The 18478-nt window shown below is 41.9% G+C and overlaps 1 protein-coding gene across 6 annotated transcripts in view; it reads right to left on the bottom strand.

Moving 5' to 3' along the window:
• DAB1 (DAB adaptor protein 1) overlaps positions 1-18478 on the bottom strand; it is a 397274-nt gene that overhangs the window by 267592 nt on the left and 111204 nt on the right. For 5 of the 6 annotated variants that reach the window (XM_069477994.1, XM_069477993.1, XM_069477995.1 and 2 more), the window contains exon 2: positions 204-406. In XM_069477994.1, the coding sequence (XP_069334095.1) occupies positions 204-270 (67 nt within the window). In that variant the 5' untranslated portion in view covers positions 271-406. Of the gene's footprint in view, positions 1-203; positions 407-18478 lie in introns of those variants that run through there. The other variant, XM_069477990.1, reaches the window with a different exon arrangement.

The raw sequence follows: 18478 nt of genomic DNA on the forward strand, positions 1-18478 counted from the left end.
CTTTGTATATTATGAAAAGAATTTTGGATTTTATCTGGAGAATAATGGAGAGCCATTAAAATATTATGAGTATTTTAAAAAACACCAAATAACTATTAAAAAATACATGCAATCATCAAGATACTTCTTGACATCCCAGAGATCTAAAAAACTTATTCCTGTACAGAAGAGTAGGCGTTAAGAGGGAAGAGATTCAGCCCTACCTTTCTTTCTGGAGTCTTTCTTGGCGCTGGTTTTCACAGCTACTTGAAGTTCTGTCTCAGTTGACATCCTACTTAATCCTTAGTCCACTTCACACAGATCCCGGGCCGCGGCCAGGCTCATTGAGGACTCCTCTCCGAGAGAAAGACTCCTCCCTTCAGAAACGACACCCCCAGCTGCACATTTCATTCACTCTTTTTGAGTGCTGTAAATCAAGGCAAGAGAACATTTAGAATTATCACCTTTATCAAATTAAACAGAAATTAGCAAAAAAAAAAAAAATGAACTGGCAAACATACAAAAACAAGAAAATCTTGGTCCTTGTGTACAAGCCATTCATATGATTTCACGAAGCCATTGACAGGGTTTATACAGCAAAGGGAGCAAGAAGCTTATCTGCAAACCTGTTTCTCAAAATAGATAACTCAAAATAGATCTTTTAAAGTCTGGATTTTCAAGAGGGGCAAAACCCAAGTCTTTGTTTTCTATGTTTCTTATTTTCAAGCACTAGATGCCACCCAGAAAGTACAGCAAAGGCATATCTTGAACAGCCCCATGGAGACATTTCCAACAACAGGGCACCCATCCATCAGCCAAGCTTGATCAGAGCCTTGGCAGCTAAAGCAGATCATAGGGAAGTGACCTGTGGTCTGTCCCTCACTGGCAGGCAGCACAGGGGACATGGAGTTGACATACAACTGGGCTCCAAGGGTAAGGTGACAAATGGGGCTGAGAAACTTTCCGGCAAGCCAATTTTTATGTCAGCTTTTCCTCCAGCTATAAGAGCAGACAAGCATTTAATGTGGGGAGAGAAAGAAAAGAAACAGGCAGACACACATTTCATTCATTCATTCTCTAATAAATATGCATTGCACAGTACCAGGTACTATTAAATTCAGACACTGTGCTAGGAAGAGAATAATGATAATAATGATAAGAGAAGCACCTCAATTACAGCGAGTATTTACTATGCATTTACCATATACTATACCCTCAGCTACTGCTTCACATACATTATCTCGCTGGGTCTCATTTAAATTGAATTAATGTACGGTATTCCCTTTGTCAGGTCAACAGTCTTTCCCAGTGACTATCTATCATTATCTGATAGTTATATCTGAGAGTTCCATTAAAAGTAAACATTTCACCAGTCATCCACATTTAAAGAATATTAAGAAAAAGCTACTCAAAATGAATCTTCAAATTATGCAGCCAATTCTTAGCTCATCTCACAGATCTAGAACTGTTTAATTTAAAATGACTGACCTCAAACGCCAGTTTCAGCTCAAAAAGAATAACAACTCAAACCTTTTAATCATGACAATTTAGTTAATCTTAAACTAGAAATTCTAATATAAAAACCACATAAAATTATAGTAAGGCTTAAATATAGGGAAATTCCCACCTTATCCAAAGGTATTTGACTTTTGGTTTTATATATATAAGCTAGCTATTTTTTTTTTAAAGACACTGGCTCCAAATGAAAGTACTTGAGCTACAGGATCTAAGGCTGCACTAAGAAAACAGAAAATTATCTTTATAGAATGGGGTCCACTAAACCATCCGTAGAAAATGAGAACTTCTCCTGCTACCTCTGCCCCCTCTATCTGCACCATGCCACCAGCCCCCACCACCCTTCTCAACCCCTCCTCCCAAAGACAACATTCCATGGATGATGATAGAGTCACAAAACCTGGTCATACATAAGTAATTTTTTTAATAATATATTTATCATTATATTCCAACAAATATTTACTAAGAACCTACTATGGGCCAGGTACAAATATTTGTGTTAGATATTTACTGTTTACCCATGTTGTCCAGGGGTACACAGTCAGAGCCTGATTCCTGTCCTCAAAGAAGCTCAGTCCAGCCCAGGTATCAGTCACGTAAGGGACTGCAATACATGTATGTGGCCAAAACTAACATAGGCATAAATACCAGGCATACCAGGCACAAAGGAACAATTCATCTTTGCTTGGAAGAGTCGATAAAGCTTCACAGAGGATAAACCCTAGTCTGTGGTATCTTGAAGAATGATGCTTCTGTCAAACAGATGACAAGGGAAAGGACCAACAGGTTCACCATAAATATACATTGAATGAATGAATGGTTGTTTCCAGCAGAAGGATCAGCATAAGCAAAAACAAGTTGGCTTGAAATAGAGAACCAAACCAATAAAACGAAGCACAGGTGTAGCAGGGAAGTGATGCACTTCTCCATATACCCATTTTTTCTTATGCTAATATCTTTCTATGGAATCTCCCTTCTCAAGTCGACCTTGACATTCTACTACTCTTCAAGGTTCAGTTCAAAGATATCTGAGGCACAAATATTTTCTGATCTCTCTAGTGAAATAGAATCTCTCCCTATACTTATGATTTGATTTTTGGCCAAATTCATAGTTTTAGCCACTTACAAGCCAGTGATATTCAGAAAGTTACTAATCAACCTCTCTTTGCCTCAGTTTCTTCATCTGTACAATGGGGATAGTAATGCCAACTTCATGTTGCTACCATGGAGATTAAGTGTGATTACACATGTAATGTGACTGGAAGAGGGGCACACCTCCTGGCAAGCACTTAGTAAACATTAGGCACACAGTTTCCTGTGTTAACTGGCTCAAGGACACATGGTTAGGATGGACCACAAGTCCACATTACTATCTCCCCTTGACAGAAGAGAAAATTGAGACAGGTTAAGTCTGCTCTCTGAGGACAAACTGCAGGAAGTGGTGGAATCTAAGATCTTTCCACCATGCTGGTCTTGCACACGGTAGGTACCTCATCCATAACTAGAGAAAGGAGCTGCAACATATGAATTTTATGCATTTTCAGGGATTCTTAAAAGTCAGTGTATAAGACTGGATCAGATTTGGGCCCTTTTCTACCCTTTAACTTTATAAACCACAATATAGCACCTCTCCTGATTCCTACCTCCAAAGTCACTTGTTCACCAAAATGTGATTGTGTTCAAGTATTACAAGCATCACTTGTGAATTTCTGAAGCACATCCCTATATCAATAATGAAAGGAAACAAGCATCATTTTGAATAAAAACTTAAATAAGGAAGCTGCAGTACAGAGAGAATGTGTAATACCGCCATGTGGACCCCGGCATCCCCTTTAATTTTCCAAAAGCCAGAGGTTGACCAAAAGCTGTGAAGTAACTCCAAATTATTTAGGAAATTCATTTCTTTGTAATTAAGGAGATTAAAGTCCTCCAGGGCCAGAAACCATGTGACAACTCAAATCATTTTCCCCAGTAAAAGCTGTGAAACCCTATCAGTTAAATTCAGGCTTGCCTAGAATTTTGAAATGCTTCAATAATGTTTCTTTGCTCCACACAATCTGCAGTAATTTAATATTCCTGAAGTGTGTCAGGTTTTTTATAATGAGCTCTTCAAATCTAAATGTGAATTATGTAACATTCCACTACAGACATTCTGTCTAGTGAATTGCTTCTAAAATGTGAAATTCCATGTTCAGGGATGGGGTGGGGGGAGTAAAAACACCAAACCACAAAGCGGAGAAAAGAGATATGCCTTTAAAAAAAGAAAAAAAAAAGCATGAAGGTTTGAGCAGCTACAACAGAACAAACACATACTAAAACACATACTTTAACACACATTTGTATTCTCTCTCCCTCCCCAACCCCTTCTCCTCATACAGTCCTCCAGTAGAATAGCTATAGATCATCAGGGGCCCACTATTTGCCAGGTACTACACTAGGAGTTTTTCATACATTATCTCATTCAACGCTTTTAAACACTTGAAGAGTTAGATATTATTATTATCTTCATTTAACAAAGGAGGAAACTGAAAGCCAGTCTAGAAGATTGTCCAAGGTCACATGGCTAGGAAACAGCACAGCACAGGACAGGGTACAAGCCACTCTTGTCCCCAACTTCACTCAAAACCCTCCCAGATGTCCATCAGTGGACAAATGGATTAAAAAAGTGGTCTATCCATTGGAATATTACTCAGCTATAAAAAGAATGCAGTACTGATACATGCTACAATGTGGATGAACCTTGAAAACATCAGGCCAAGTAAAAGAAGTTAGACAAAGTTGTATATTGTATTGTTTCATTTATATGAAATATCCAAAATAGATAAATCCATGGAGACAGAAAGTAGATCAGTGGTTGCTAGGGGCTGGGGGAGGGGAGGTGAGTTGAGTGTCTACTTAATGGGTACAGGGTCTCCTTTGGAGATAATGAAAATGTTTTGGAACCAGATAGAGCTGGAGGGTTGTATAACATCATGAATGTAATAAGTACCTCTTTAAAATCATTAATTTTATGTTATATGAATTTTACCCATATTAGGAAACCAAAACAAAACCCCTCCCAGCCTGATATAAACCTTGTGTGATATACTAAGGGCGCCACAAATTCCAATCTAAAAAGACAACGTAGCCCTAAAAACCAGATGAAGAGGTAGTCTTCCTAGAGCCAGGATCTGGGGTTTATGTGGCAGTAATTGCATATATTAAAAACTGTACACCACTATCTGCACATTTTGTGATTTGGTACATCTTACTCAGCTTCATCTAAGCTATGAAGCACAGAAAACAGGCCATTTATCAATAAGATACTAGTTTCAACAGTAAAAATGAGAAGCGTCAGTTTCCTCATCAGTAAAATGGGAACACTACCAACAACTATGTGATATTCAGAAGGTTACGTGTGATTTAGGCACTTAAAAAGCCTATCTCAATCTATAGCATTCTATCTTTTCTGTAAGAAAGGAAGAGACATAAATCTGCTTATCTATACAAAAAGAAACACAGGATGAACTGACCAGACAACAATGAAGTTGTTTTTTCTATATAGGGAAGTACTGGGAGTAGTGACCAAGTGTCAGGGTAGAAGGGATAAGACAGAGGGTGATACTTCTCAGAGTATAACATTTTGTGTAATTTCCACATTTGGAAGCATATTAATGTTCTCCATATAAGAAAAAGTAAAACTTACAGGGATGGGAAGGGAGAGCCGAAAACTGAGAGCAGACAGAAGCAAATCAACTCAACTGGACGTTAAATGATCATAAGCACACTTGCTGGAGGGGCAAGGAGAAAAAAGCAATCAGGTAACATACGCAGCACACAGAATTCGACAGTGTACACTCGGTTTTGCACAGGGTTGGGGCAGGAGGAGCAGCAAACAAATCTCAAGCTCTTTTTGGCAGGCTTGTTTTGTGTAGTGTTACAGGCAAAGCAATACTAAAACTCTTTGAGATGTATTAGAGGACTGAGCAGAAGAGTAAATGCCCAGATGATCTTGGGAGCCAAGGTTCTCCCTCTGGAAGAAACACGGAAAGGAAGAAGGCAGGAAAGAAAACTTTGGTGATAGATTGGAAATCAGAGGTTTCAAGGTAAACTCATGATTAATAAAATACACACACATCTGTAAATGAATGTGTACATGTGAATGTATGTATGTGTCGATATGCAAATCTTACCTAGCACTGTCCATTAAAAGGGCCTAGAAGCAAAAATACACCAGTAACAACAAGATACCTAATACTTTGATTTTTGGTTTCTATTACCATTTTCCAGCAAAAGAAAAAAGGATTTCTTGGACAAATGAGTGATTCCAGAGCTGGGTCAGGGCAGGTACAAGATAAGCCTGAAATATCTTGTGATTCCAGAAAGTCAGGAAGTTCTCAGAACAAACAAAAAATCATGAGAGAATGTCATGAAGGACACAGAAGCCATCATGACAGAGCTCCTACTGACCTAATAAGGAACAATTTAAAAACACCAGTATAATTAAGGATGGTAATAAATAATAAACCACTGAAAACACAGGACTCCATGAATCCACGCTGATGACAAGCAGACGAATGGGGAAAGAAGGGAAGGCTGTCCAGCTCACAGCAGAACGGGGGCGCGCTGGCGAATGCCGAGGGAGTGCTAGAGTTGTAAAATCCACATTTTGCAGCCGTCCGAGTAAGACTGATCAGGCAAGAATCATCAGCCAAGGCTAAATCCAGGGAAAATTTTTTATAAGAAGCAGGACATCTGCAGGTCTTAAACTGTCTTCCCACTTACTGTCAGTTCCAAGGGAAACTTTGTAATCATACAGTGGAGAAATTGCACAATACCTCGATTGGGTTATGGAAATTAACATCAACAAAGAGGGGCAGATGGGCAGCATGTGATAGCCTGAGAAGAACACAGCAACACTCTGCAGTATTCTGTAGTGTTCTGGCCAGGGATCTAATCAGATTAGATATTTAAAATGGGAGGCAGAGGGCTGTAGTCTTCAAAAATGTAATAAAAGGCAAAGGCTATGGAAATATTTTAGACGAAAAGAAATTAAAAAGATGTAACACCTAAATCCTATATCTATACAGAGAAAAGAAACGTTACAAAGGAAATTATTAGACCAATTGGCAAATCTGAACGTGAATGGTAAATTAGGTAAAAATAGGGTGTCAATGTTAAATTTATTGAACTTGAAAACTTTCTTGTGGTTATATAAGAGGATATATTTGTTTTTAGGAAATATATGCAAAATATTTAGGAGTAAATGGACAAGACATGTGTACCATACATTCAAATGATTCCAAAAAAAATCATATATATGTATATGGATTCATATATGTGTAAGTATATATATGTATAAATGAGAAAATACAAATGATAAACTAAATGGGATAAAACATTAGCAACAGGTGAATCTAAGTAAAGGACACAAGGTGTTCTTGGCATATTCTTATTCCTATACTTTTTCCTGGAATTTTGAGATTATTTCCAAATACATTTTTTAAATGAAAGCCAAGCTCAGACCCTAGCACACAGAAGTATGCAACTAAGCCAATTCTGGCCTCTCTTTTCTTCTAAGTTCAGGCCCATTCCAGCTCCCTAGACATCATGCTTTCTAATTCCCAAGGCTAGCTGAGTTTAAAATTAGTTTACGGCTGTCAGTTCTGATTACAGACTCCAGCTCCACCCCTGGATCTACCCTGACCGCCTGACTTGGCAGAAGTCTCTGGACCAAGGCTGTGTGGAGCAGGTCTTTTTGTTCCCTGAGCTCTGAACTTTCTCTCTAGACTACACTCTACACCCCTCAGACATTCCATCCCTCTGCCTCTGGACCACCGTAGGCTCCTTCCATACTCAGCCCAAGTTGCTGGGCCTTTTGGAGATTGTCTCCCTGTCCACTCCTGGGACTGTCTATGTCATTAACCCTCAATCTTTTTTTTTTTTTTTTAATATGTCAAGGGCTATCTGATCTGATCCAAACAATTTGGAAAAGGCCTAAAATTCCCCCACTCTGCACATTTTTTTTTTTTTTCAGGTACAAGAAAGGAAATAGTGAGGCTTTGCTGGAACCCAATGGCAGCATTCCTTAAAAGCTGCTATGGGTGTGAGAGGTAACACTGTAGAAGCTCTTGGCAGGATGAATGATATTCAGAGATGCTACATCTCTCTACCAATGAAGGACCACCATCCTCGCAGCAAACATAGAGCCATCACCTGCTTTGACCAAACCTTTCAAGAAATATATTAATAATACATTGATGGAATACATCCTTGGCTTTAAAACTTTGAAGGCCACAAAACTGATAGATTCACAACCTCAGTGTAGACCTAATCAAGGCTCCCTTGCCATAAACATAGTAAGAAAGGGGAGAAAAGTCACAAAGATGGGAGACATCTCTTGACCTAAGAGTTCATCTTTATTATGTTGCATTGTTGATGTGTTTAGCCATTATGGAAAAAAAGGAAAAGAATTCCAAATACGTTACAGAAAGCCTTAACAGAAATCCATTCCCTATAACAGGATAAACTAAATGAAAAAACTGAAGCAAAAAGATACAATGGATTGGGAATGAAAATAAAGGCAGAAGCAATGAAAGGACACCAAAAAAAAAAAAAAAACAACAACAACAACAAAAAACAAACAACTATACAATTACAGATGAAAGAGAGGTGCTAAGTTTGTCTAGGAGAATCCTAGATGCCAAAGCAATAAGGGAAATATGATCAGTTACAGTTTCACAAAGTCTATACTTGAACATTTTTTTCCCTTTGGATCAGAAGTAGAGAAGGAAAAGTATCTACAGGTCTTCATAAAATCAATGCTGTGTAGTATCACAGATGTTAACAGAAACAATGTCTCTACAAAATTCCAACAGAGAATGTTCAATGTCCCTTAATGTAGTAAAACTGAAAGCTTAATACTAATAGTAATAATTTCAAATAGGATCAAAACAATGTGGCCCAAATCCTTTTAAATTGTTTATAAACAATGCATATTTTTTTTAACTTGAAAGAAAATACAGTTTGGTGGTTTGACTTTTCTAAAGTAAAATCTAGAATTAAACAAATTATTTCATCTGTTTATCAGATTTTACTCATCTGTAAAATGGAATAATAATGGGATAATCTCACGGGTTTTATGTGAAAGTATTTTTGGAAAAAGTAAAATGTTATATTCCAGAAGGAGGCACACTTATTATTCAGATATCAGTCAACCTGCAGCAAGGCAATAACGGTGGGAACAAAATGTGTTTCTTTAATCAAACTCAAAGCTAACAAAAGTCAGAAGTAGATTTTAGCAATATTAAAGGAATTTATGTGACAGCAACATGGCATACTTAGGAACATTTCATTTAACTAATGGATCACACAGTTTCATTAAGTATTTATAGCACCATGAAAATTCATTACATAAACTCTTAGGGTACCAGAAAAAAACAAATGTATAAACCTAAAATAATTCCATTAGTGTTTTAAATACTTAGAACCCCAGTTCCACTCAACCTTCTAAAATCCTCACCTCTACTTTTACCAAAATCTACCAGTTGGATGCAGAATCTAAAGCAGCAAGCTGTCCGGGGGCGGGGAAGGAATCCTGCCTGACTCTACCACTGCTGCCCATGTAAGCTGAGGCACTTAGGCTATTTAACCACTCTAAGCCTCAGTTTCTTCATCTGTAGAATGGACATACCTTTCTATCTTGCTGGGTTTAGGGGACACCAAAATGGACAAAGCTATATAAAATGGCACAGCTGCTTGCCAGCTCATTCCCCCTCCCACTTCCACTGCCCTCCTTACACCCTTACCTGGCCATATCCCACAGCACAGCTGTGTGTCTGTTTCCCCAGCTAGGCCTTACCCTACCCCGACTCTGAGCAGGAATGCACCCCATCCACCTTTGCCTCCTACACAGGTGCTTACGTGTTGTAGCACTGGCAACAAATATTTAAGTAAGGAAGCAAATGTACTTATTCATTGAACAAGTGGTTACTAAATACCTATTCTCTGGTGGACCACTGTTCTAGATGCTCAGAAAGAGACAGATATGATACAGTCCCAACCTCAAGGAGCGCAAATTGTTGTGGGGGGGGCGGGGAGCAAAAAATAGGACAGTTATTGCTCATGTGATAAAAGAAAGACAGAAATCACAGGCGTCTCCAGGGATGCAGGAGATAGGTACCTACCTCAACCTGGGGCCAAATGCTAGCAGGTGGGGTGAGGTGGAGTTAAAACGGGGATACAGGTAAGATTCTTAGAAAAGGAGATCCTTAAACGGAGTTCTGAAAGACTAGTAAATCTGAGTTGCATTACGGAGAAAAGCTGTGGATGATAGCATCGAAGAGAGAGAAGATACAGCCAATCCTGTGAACTCGAATAGTTCATCATGGCTAGGGAATACCATGCAGATGGAGGCAGAGGCCAGACTGCAGGGGGAAGTGGGGGGGCGCCCTCTGGGCCCTGCCGGTCAGGACCTTGAAAGGGATCCTATAGGCCCAGGGGCCGTGCCACCCAGCAAGGGCCCACAAACATCCACTTGGGTGAAGAAATCAAACTCTGTCATATCTGTCACTATTTTTACCTAAAAAAAAAAATGCAATAGTTTATTCCTTTAATATGCAGATTAACAGTAGCACATGTATGTAAATTTAAATACAAAAATTCATACACCAGTGCAGACCTCAAAAATCATTTACTGATGCAGGGTTACTACTCGCAGGTGACAAGAGGCTACCACAGTGACAGAACAGGGGAAGACTGATTTGGTTTTGGGTCTTTCAAGATAGTGCTAGCCCAGAAGTGACCCAGGGACTAGAGGCCGAGTGGGAGATGGCTGCATTAATGGAGTTACTAAGTTAAAAAGCTCATGCGCTTCAATTTTCCTTTCCAAAGAGGTCCTGGATAAATGAATCTTCAAAAAAAAAGAAAAGCAAAAAGCAAACATCCCCAGCTCTTTCTGAACATAGCCATTAAATCACAGGTTCTGTCAATCAAAGCAGTTCCACACACATTTCCACGTTCCAACTCTATGCAAAGCAGACCCTGCAGATGTCAGAGGGCCCAAGAGAGATGAACCAAGGCCTGGCCGCTGCTGCAGCCTTCCAGGGCAGGGTCTGGCCTCAGGTGGCCATCACACCTGTTCCCCAACACGCCAATCCTAAAGGGCCACCTCCCTCATCGGCCGTTTTAGCCACAGTTCTGTTCCTCACTGTAACCCCACTCCGGGCTGGCCAGGGGAGGTGGCGGGTACACTGAGTTTATTTGCTCTTCTAGACTCAACACCCTGTTTCCTCCACACACTGTTTGAGTAACACCGAACCATTGTCATTCCCTGGGGTCTTGCAGAAAGAAAAGACAAGTATTTAATGAGGCCCTCCCTGTGAAGGGGATTTTAAATAAACAAATGCCACCTTTGGCAGCTTCACCTGCTGATTTACCTAAAATATATACCACCATTATTTACTCTCTTCCACAAGCTGCATTTCATTATCTTCAAAGTTGACGATGGGAAGAAGAACAAACAAGCCGGCACCTGTAAGGAGCAAGCCTGGTGAGTGTGCATCAGATGTCCCCAAGCAGGCTGGCTTCCAGGGTGGCCCTGGGCAGGGACTCATCCTGAAGCTGTCCACATTCCATGCAGGAGCCGTGCCCATCAGCCCCACTCAAGGTCGCTGCTAATAGACGCCGCCTTCTCCCCTCCTGGAGAACAGAGAGACAGCACGCTTTCACCCATCACTGACGTCCTATTTTTCTTCTCTCTCCTCAAACTTCAAATTTTTACCATCTTCCTTTTGCAAAAAAGAAAAGGGGGGGGGCATCATCTTCCTTTAGTTCGCTAATGATTTGCTAGTCCAATCTCAATTACTGTAAAATGGGATACAGGGAGGGCTCAGATTTTCTCCACAAAAGGATCTGCATTTGATGGAAGCAACCCAATTTCCACAATTGTCTCCCTGACAAAAGGCATATGCAACAGCAGTAACCGGGAGGCCGTGCTTCCCTGAGGCCAGAAGTGAGAATGGATGCTCCCACAAAGGATGTCTTTTTTTGTTGTTGTTTCCCGATTTGTGAATGCATTTATTCAAACCACCTCACAAAAACATACAAATTCAATCACACTTGGAAAATAATGAGCAAATCAGCAACAGGGAAAGCATTTCCTCCCTATGAAAATTCTGCTCACTGTTTCACCCAGCAAACCCCCAGGAATCTCACCTCCTCACCTCGAGCTCCCCTCTACCGGGAAGCCCTCCCTGACCACTGCCGGCACTGTGCGTTTGTACCCTGAGCCTCTACTGGTGAGCGAGACAGCGCGGCGCGAGACTCCCGGGCTTTGCAGTACATTGGCGTCACCTGAGGAGCTGCCACCTGCCTCCTGGATTCTCACGTACCTGGTCTGAGGTGCAACCTGGGTACTGGGGTGTTTCACAGCTTCCCAGGTGATTCTAAAATGCAGCCACGTTTGAGAAACACAGGGATAAAGGTTTAGAGAACTCACGTGGGCCTCATGCCAGCAAGACTCCACTCAGTAGTCGAGAAGGGTTGGGCACCTCATTTAACTCCGCTGGGCCTGAATGTGCTCACAGCAAAATGCGAGGGCTCAGCGTACGGACCACACAGGAAGATGGTATTAAATGACATAATCTACACAAAATGTTTATCACATAGTAGCAAATGCTGGGGGTAGGTAGAAAAATGCTCCCCCCGTGTTTACACCCTAATCACTGGGATATGATGTAGATGACTGAGATAATAAAAATTTGGACTTCTGAACTCATGAAATTTAGATGAGATTAGAGGTTTTTGAATTGGTGAGACCAGAGAGACCTTGGGATAGGTGAATGCATTTTGCATGTAGGATAGACATGGGTCTTTGGAGCTGGAGGACAGATGATGGTAGACAAACTGGTGACCTCCACAGCTCCCTGGAGCCTGTGACATGCTGCGTCACATGGCAAAGGACCTGTGTGTGTTGCCTGCTCTGCCCCTCACCCCAGTCAAGTCCCAGCTGGCTGGACCTGGGGCAGATCCTTTCCCCAAGGGCCACAGACTGCCAGAGCAGCAGCGACAGCTCAGCCTAGCAGGAAGAGCTATGTCCAAATTGGATGAATAAGAGGATCTGCATATTTCCTCTCTCGAGAATTTGAACTTGTTAATACAGACTGTCCACTGACAGAGGGACCTGAGGTGGAAAGATACACAGGGAGATGCCAGGAGGCAGCAAGGCCACAGCTCTGCAGAAGTTATGAGTTAGCAGAAGTGAGGAGTGGCAGAAGCCCTAAGTAGAGAAAAAAAATAGACGGGGGGGGGGGGGGGCGGAGATCATTTTTAGTATTAGTAGGAACTGAAGGTACCTGATGGCAAGGAGTAAACAAAATCCTGTGCAATGGAAACAACACGATAGCCTAGTCCCATGAGAGATCCGGGGTCCCTTCTGTTAGCAAGTCATACTCGTGTCCACAAGGCCAGGCTGTATAGCTATTCCTCCCCGCCCTACTGCTGTGCAAGGCCTTACGATGCCACACTCCTCCCTACTGGGGAGGCCTGTAGCAGTCTGAAGCTCACGCTCCAGGGCAGGTACCTATACCTGTCACCTGAACCCTTAAATACATCACTATTCACATCTTGTGGCCGGCAGAGAGAAAATAACCTGAGCATCACAGTCTCATGGACTTGCCTTGAGATTTCAAATTGTGGTTTCACCGTGTCCCAGATATGTGCCCTTCAGCAAGTCTCTCGAGGTCTTTGAGCCCCAATTTTTACCTCCGTAAAGCTGGGAAATTGGTGCCTTACCCATAATGGTTGCTGAGTAGAATAAATAAGGTAATATATGCAAATTACCTAGTACTAAAGGAGGTATTCATCACATACTATTTGCCTTCCCTTCTCTCTATTTCGTTTGCATATAACTCTTTGGAATGAAAAGGGAGACGTTTCCAATATTTATTTCCTATACCATATACCTATTCAGTGCACACTTGTCAAAATGAATTAGGAAACAATTGCCAAAAATTTCTGCTATGATATGAGTTATGATATGTTAATTTAGCCTGGTCTTCAGGCTGCACTCCAGCGTATCGCCCCAAACTCATAACTCCGTTCATCATCCTCACCTCAAATACATGCTGCAGCCAGCCCAGGTTGGTCACAGACCCCAGAGCACACGCTGGCCATCCAATGCCACACCCCTACACCCATTCAAACTCAGCTCATCCTTGGAGGTCCCAGCCAGAAACAGATGACAAACTCACATAAAGATTATTCCAGAAGACTTAATGAAGGGATTATTTACATCACAAGAATAGGCTGGGGTGAAGGGAAACCCGAAAGGACGGTGCAGTATCCCAGGGACAGAACAGCAGTATGGTTACAGGAGGGAGGGGCTACCAGAACCAGGAGGGAACCCTGGAGAGACAGATGTCTTAAAAGGAGCAGTGGCCCTCCGTCTAGGAAGCAGTAAGTCCAAGGCAAGCCAGCAGGGAGAGAGCTTATAGAGGGATCAGAAACACAGACTTCACTCTTCTTTCCTCTCTTCAGCCCCCTGTGGGGACCCAGCATTGGCTAATCCACGTGGTCAAGGGGCCAGGAGGCCCATAGACGGGCGATGCATGGATGCAGTCCACACAGCACAGCTCGGAGCCAGAGAGTGGGGCGGAGATGGGCAGAGCGTGCCCTGGACAGGCAAGCAGAAGGCAGCCAAAGATCCAAGTGAAGACCCTCCTCCTCCATGAAGAATTTTCTGTCACAGTCTGTATTCCCCAAAATTCCTAAAGATGTGCATGACTATATGTCTCCTGTGACAGAGCATAAAAGAAGGGAGAAACAAAGAAAGGAAAACAGAATGACCTTTATGAGAACCCACTAGGCACTGCATTCTGTGGCTAAGCATTGAACACTCTCCATCTCATTAAATCCTTGCAATATGGGAAGGTCAGTAGTATTATTCCCATTTTGTACCACTGAAAAGTGAGTCACAGAACTGATGAAATCCCAAGCCTCAGGTCCCATTTCTAAGGTGAATCCAGATCTAGAACCCAAGTGTATCTGACTCCAAATATCACAATGTGTCCATAAAACCATCCTGCCTGGCATAAACTGTCATTTTTTATCTACCCATATCTTGTCTCTGATGAGCCCGAAGGCCACCCGAGGGCACAGATGGTCTTCTATTTCTCTCGCATCCTCCTTTCCCCCTGTGCTCATAAGATGCAAGAAAGCCCCATATATATATATTAGCTGAATAAATAAATTCACAAGATCTTTGAAATCCCCACAATCCTATTTTTTCTCAGTTTAAAAATAGTCTGTTTTGCCAAACACTCAGAAACTTCTTTTCCCTCTTAAAACAGACTAATTTTTTTTTTTTACTCACATCTCATATTGGGATTCACAACTCATCACTCCCACAAGAAATACCCTCGGGCTTCTTGTCTATTCAGGCAAGCACTTGGTAAATTCGGAAAACAGTTTAGATTAATTTCTGACTGCCTCGTAAGAGGATTCTGGGCAGCCTCTTCTTATGCAAAGTTTTTAAAGAAATATTATGCTCCTTTACTTAAGCATACCCAACATTTTTTAAAATGGACTCTTTGGATGAAGTATCACTGATAATAAAAACAATAAAATGATTAATAATACAACCATGGCAGCTCTATATATGTGACATTATGTGTGTGCAAAATTACCTGGTGAGTATTCCTAAAAGCCCCCAAGTATCTTTCTGACATTTCATCATTGACTCCTTTTGCCTTCTCTGCAGGGCAGCAAAGGTGAGCCGGTGGAGGCTCCAAGTGGAGTTGAGGCCTGAGGCCCAAACAATAGCTTTCTCCATTCCACACTCACCTCCCGTCTTCACTTAATGGGAAGACAAGAGGCCTTGTCAGAATGCAGCCACAGTGAAGGGAAAGGATCTCACAGTTTTCTTAGGAGGGTCCCCTCAGGTCTTCCTTCATCTGTGTACTCATTTGATGTTTCCTTTCTAAGGACAACTGTCACAGTTTGCCAAGTACTTTCCCTTTTGCACTCTGATTTCATCTGCACGATAACGCAGGAGGTAGACTCTGCTGTCCCCATTTTACCATGGTTGGAGAAGAGATGACCCAAAGGTTTCTCAGCTTTCTAGCGTTGAAAAATAGGACTGAAATCCATGCCTTCTGGACCCCAGGATCTTTTTTTCCCTTTTTTTTTTGGGGGGGGGGCGGGGAGATAGTCTCGCTCTGTCACCCTGGCTAGAGTGCAGTGGCATCGTCATAGCTCACTGCAACCTCCAACTCCTGGGCTCAGGCGATCCTCCTGCCTCAGCCCCAGCTGTGACTACAGGCACGTGCCACCACACCCAGCTAATTTTTATATTTTTTTGTAGAGACAGGATCTCGCTCTTGCTCAGGCTGGTCTTAAACTCCTGAGCTCCAGCAATCCCCCCACCCTGCCTGGGCCCCCCAGAGTGCTAGGATTACGGGCATGAGCCACCACAAGATCATCTTTGTACCCTGTAAATACCGCCTGACTCCTGGGTCTGGATTATGCTTTCTCAATTAGACTATCAGCTCTAAAGTTAAAACTAAGACCACGGGATGTGGGGATGGGTGGGGAGGGGACCGGGGAGGAGTGTGGGTACTTCCTCCCTGAATGGTAGTGAGAGGCAAGATCTGTAGCCAGTAGGTGTAGAATGTGAATTGCCCACAACCCTTCCCACCCATCCCCAGGTGGTGAGACCACACCTCCTCCCCTATCTGCTGAATCTAGACCACACCTCCTTCCCCTTCCCTGTCTATCAAATCTCTCTGCACCTTTGCCCAGCCACTCGAACCAAGACCTGTAGGGCCACTAACCTGAATAATGAAGCCTTTTCCCTCTCTGGAGGGAACTTCAACCTTTCTTTGCTCATTAAAATTTACAGTCTAAATTAGAAGTATTCTTTAGGGATAAAAAGATCAAAATAAAGATAACAGAATTAATACTAAATGACTTCCAAGAGCCAAACTAGTAAATTAATTACTCCAATTTTTTAATTGGGTTATCTCTAAAAACTGAGCCAGTCTTGATTAGGTGCCCATTAACTGGCAGTTTCCAGAAAGCAGCTAGCTGGTCCTGCAAAAAGTCATTCTCTCGACATTTTTGATTCTCTAGGTATCACTAGTTAATGTCTATCCAAGGAGGAATGGATGTATGATCAGAAGCGGCATGAAAAGATCTCCTCCCTTCAGAAATTCCAACGGGAAACACCCACAGAAAAATCAGAGGGTTGAAAAATGGGGATATCAAATATTTCTTTGAAAAATTTCATGAAAGCTATGAACCCTTTCCCCAAGCTGAAGTCAAGAACTTAAGATGTAAAGTGGGGATTTAAAAGCAAATTCAAAAGGGAGACATAAACCCAATATACTTTAAAAGCACGATTTAAACATTGTCAGTATGATGTGCAATGACTTTTCATCTTCTAACTTTTATATCACCATTTTGGTGGCACATTGCCAAAAAAAAAAATCACAATAAAATAAGAAGTCATTTCTAATAGGATTGCACAGCTAGAAAGTACTTTTCACATCTGTGTGACCAAATAAAATTCTCTCTATACCCTTGGAAAAATATAAAATCAAACTCTTGGTCCACATTCTAAAGACTGAGCTATTAAGGTGCTGGGAAGGAAGGTAACTCAGCTAGAGCTCCAGTCCCAGTAAGTGGCTGTAACCAAGTTAAGATCAAAGTCTTTAAGCTTCTAGTCTAGGATTTTAAAGCTGGAAAGAATCTTGGATATCATCTGAACCAGTGGCCTAGAGTCTTCATTTTGCTGATGAAGAACTGTGTCTTAGAGAGATGGAATGGTTTGCCCAAAGTCATCCAATGAGTAAACTGCACAGAACAATTAGCCAGGTCATCTGATTCCTAGTCCATTTCTGACACCACTGCAGTCCAATGAGCTTTTCACATCAGCCATAGAAAGTACTTTCATATGATTTCATATTATTAGACAATTCCTAACTTCATTCACCTTTATAGGATTCCTGCTCTAAGAGTAAGATATTTTTAAACATTTCAAAAAGCACAAAAGAGGCCTTTAAAAGAACCAAAGGCCAATAAGACTTTTTGCCCACACTGTAGAAGGAGCCCTCTGTTCAGAACATAATTTACCAAAATTCAGCTTCACAGAGAGGCATTCCAGAAAACATTTCCCTAGAATTTCAGGCACAGGCAAGAGAGAGCTCACTTTTGCACAGGGGAAATATCTCGGCATGCTAAAAGCAAACAAAAGGCAACAGCCTGGGCAAATTAATTTCTAATAAAGAGCTCTACTCAGAGATAAAAGAAAATTATATTAAATCTTACATCGCCCACGTTGATCATGCTGCAGAGAGAAGCTCCTGAACAGACAGCTGTCCTAGGCCGGAGCCGCCCCACAAAGGAGGAAGGGCAAAGTGCACAGCTGAGATCACCTCCAGTTAGTGAGTTTCAGTGATCACCTGAGGGGTCTGGCAAAGGGTGATCACGTGGGGAGCGGCAGGTGAGTGTTCTAGTACAAACACTGTCAGGGCAAGGGGCATTCACGCACAGACCCCTGCCACTCCTGACGTGTTTATTTACTCAATCAACACATGGCTTACTGTAGTGACTGCGGGCTGCTCGCCATGCATTGTTCAGTTCTGGGGATGCAGCTTATGTTCTAGTGAAGGTAGGCGGACAATAAACAAACACATAAATCAAGCATATAGTAGGTAAGATGTTGGTAAGTGCTATGAAGAAAAATAAGGATGGAGAGGGCTATAAGAAGTGCTGGAGAGGGGGAATTTTTTTTTTAAGAGTAGTCAGGGAAGGCCACACTAAGATGTCAATGGAACAAAACTTTTAAGAAGAGGAAGGTGCACGCCATGCAGAGATGGGGAGTTGGGGGAAGAGCATTTCAGGTAGAGGGAACAGCAAACTCAAAACCCTGAGGCATAAACCAGACAAGCGTTTTCAAAGAAGAGTGGGGGTGCTCCAACGAAACAGAGGGGAGAGGGAGAAAGAC

The sequence above is a fragment of the Eulemur rufifrons genome, chromosome 8, assembly GCF_041146395.1.
Source record: "Eulemur rufifrons isolate Redbay chromosome 8, OSU_ERuf_1, whole genome shotgun sequence".
Taxonomy (NCBI): Eukaryota; Metazoa; Chordata; class Mammalia; order Primates; family Lemuridae; genus Eulemur; species Eulemur rufifrons.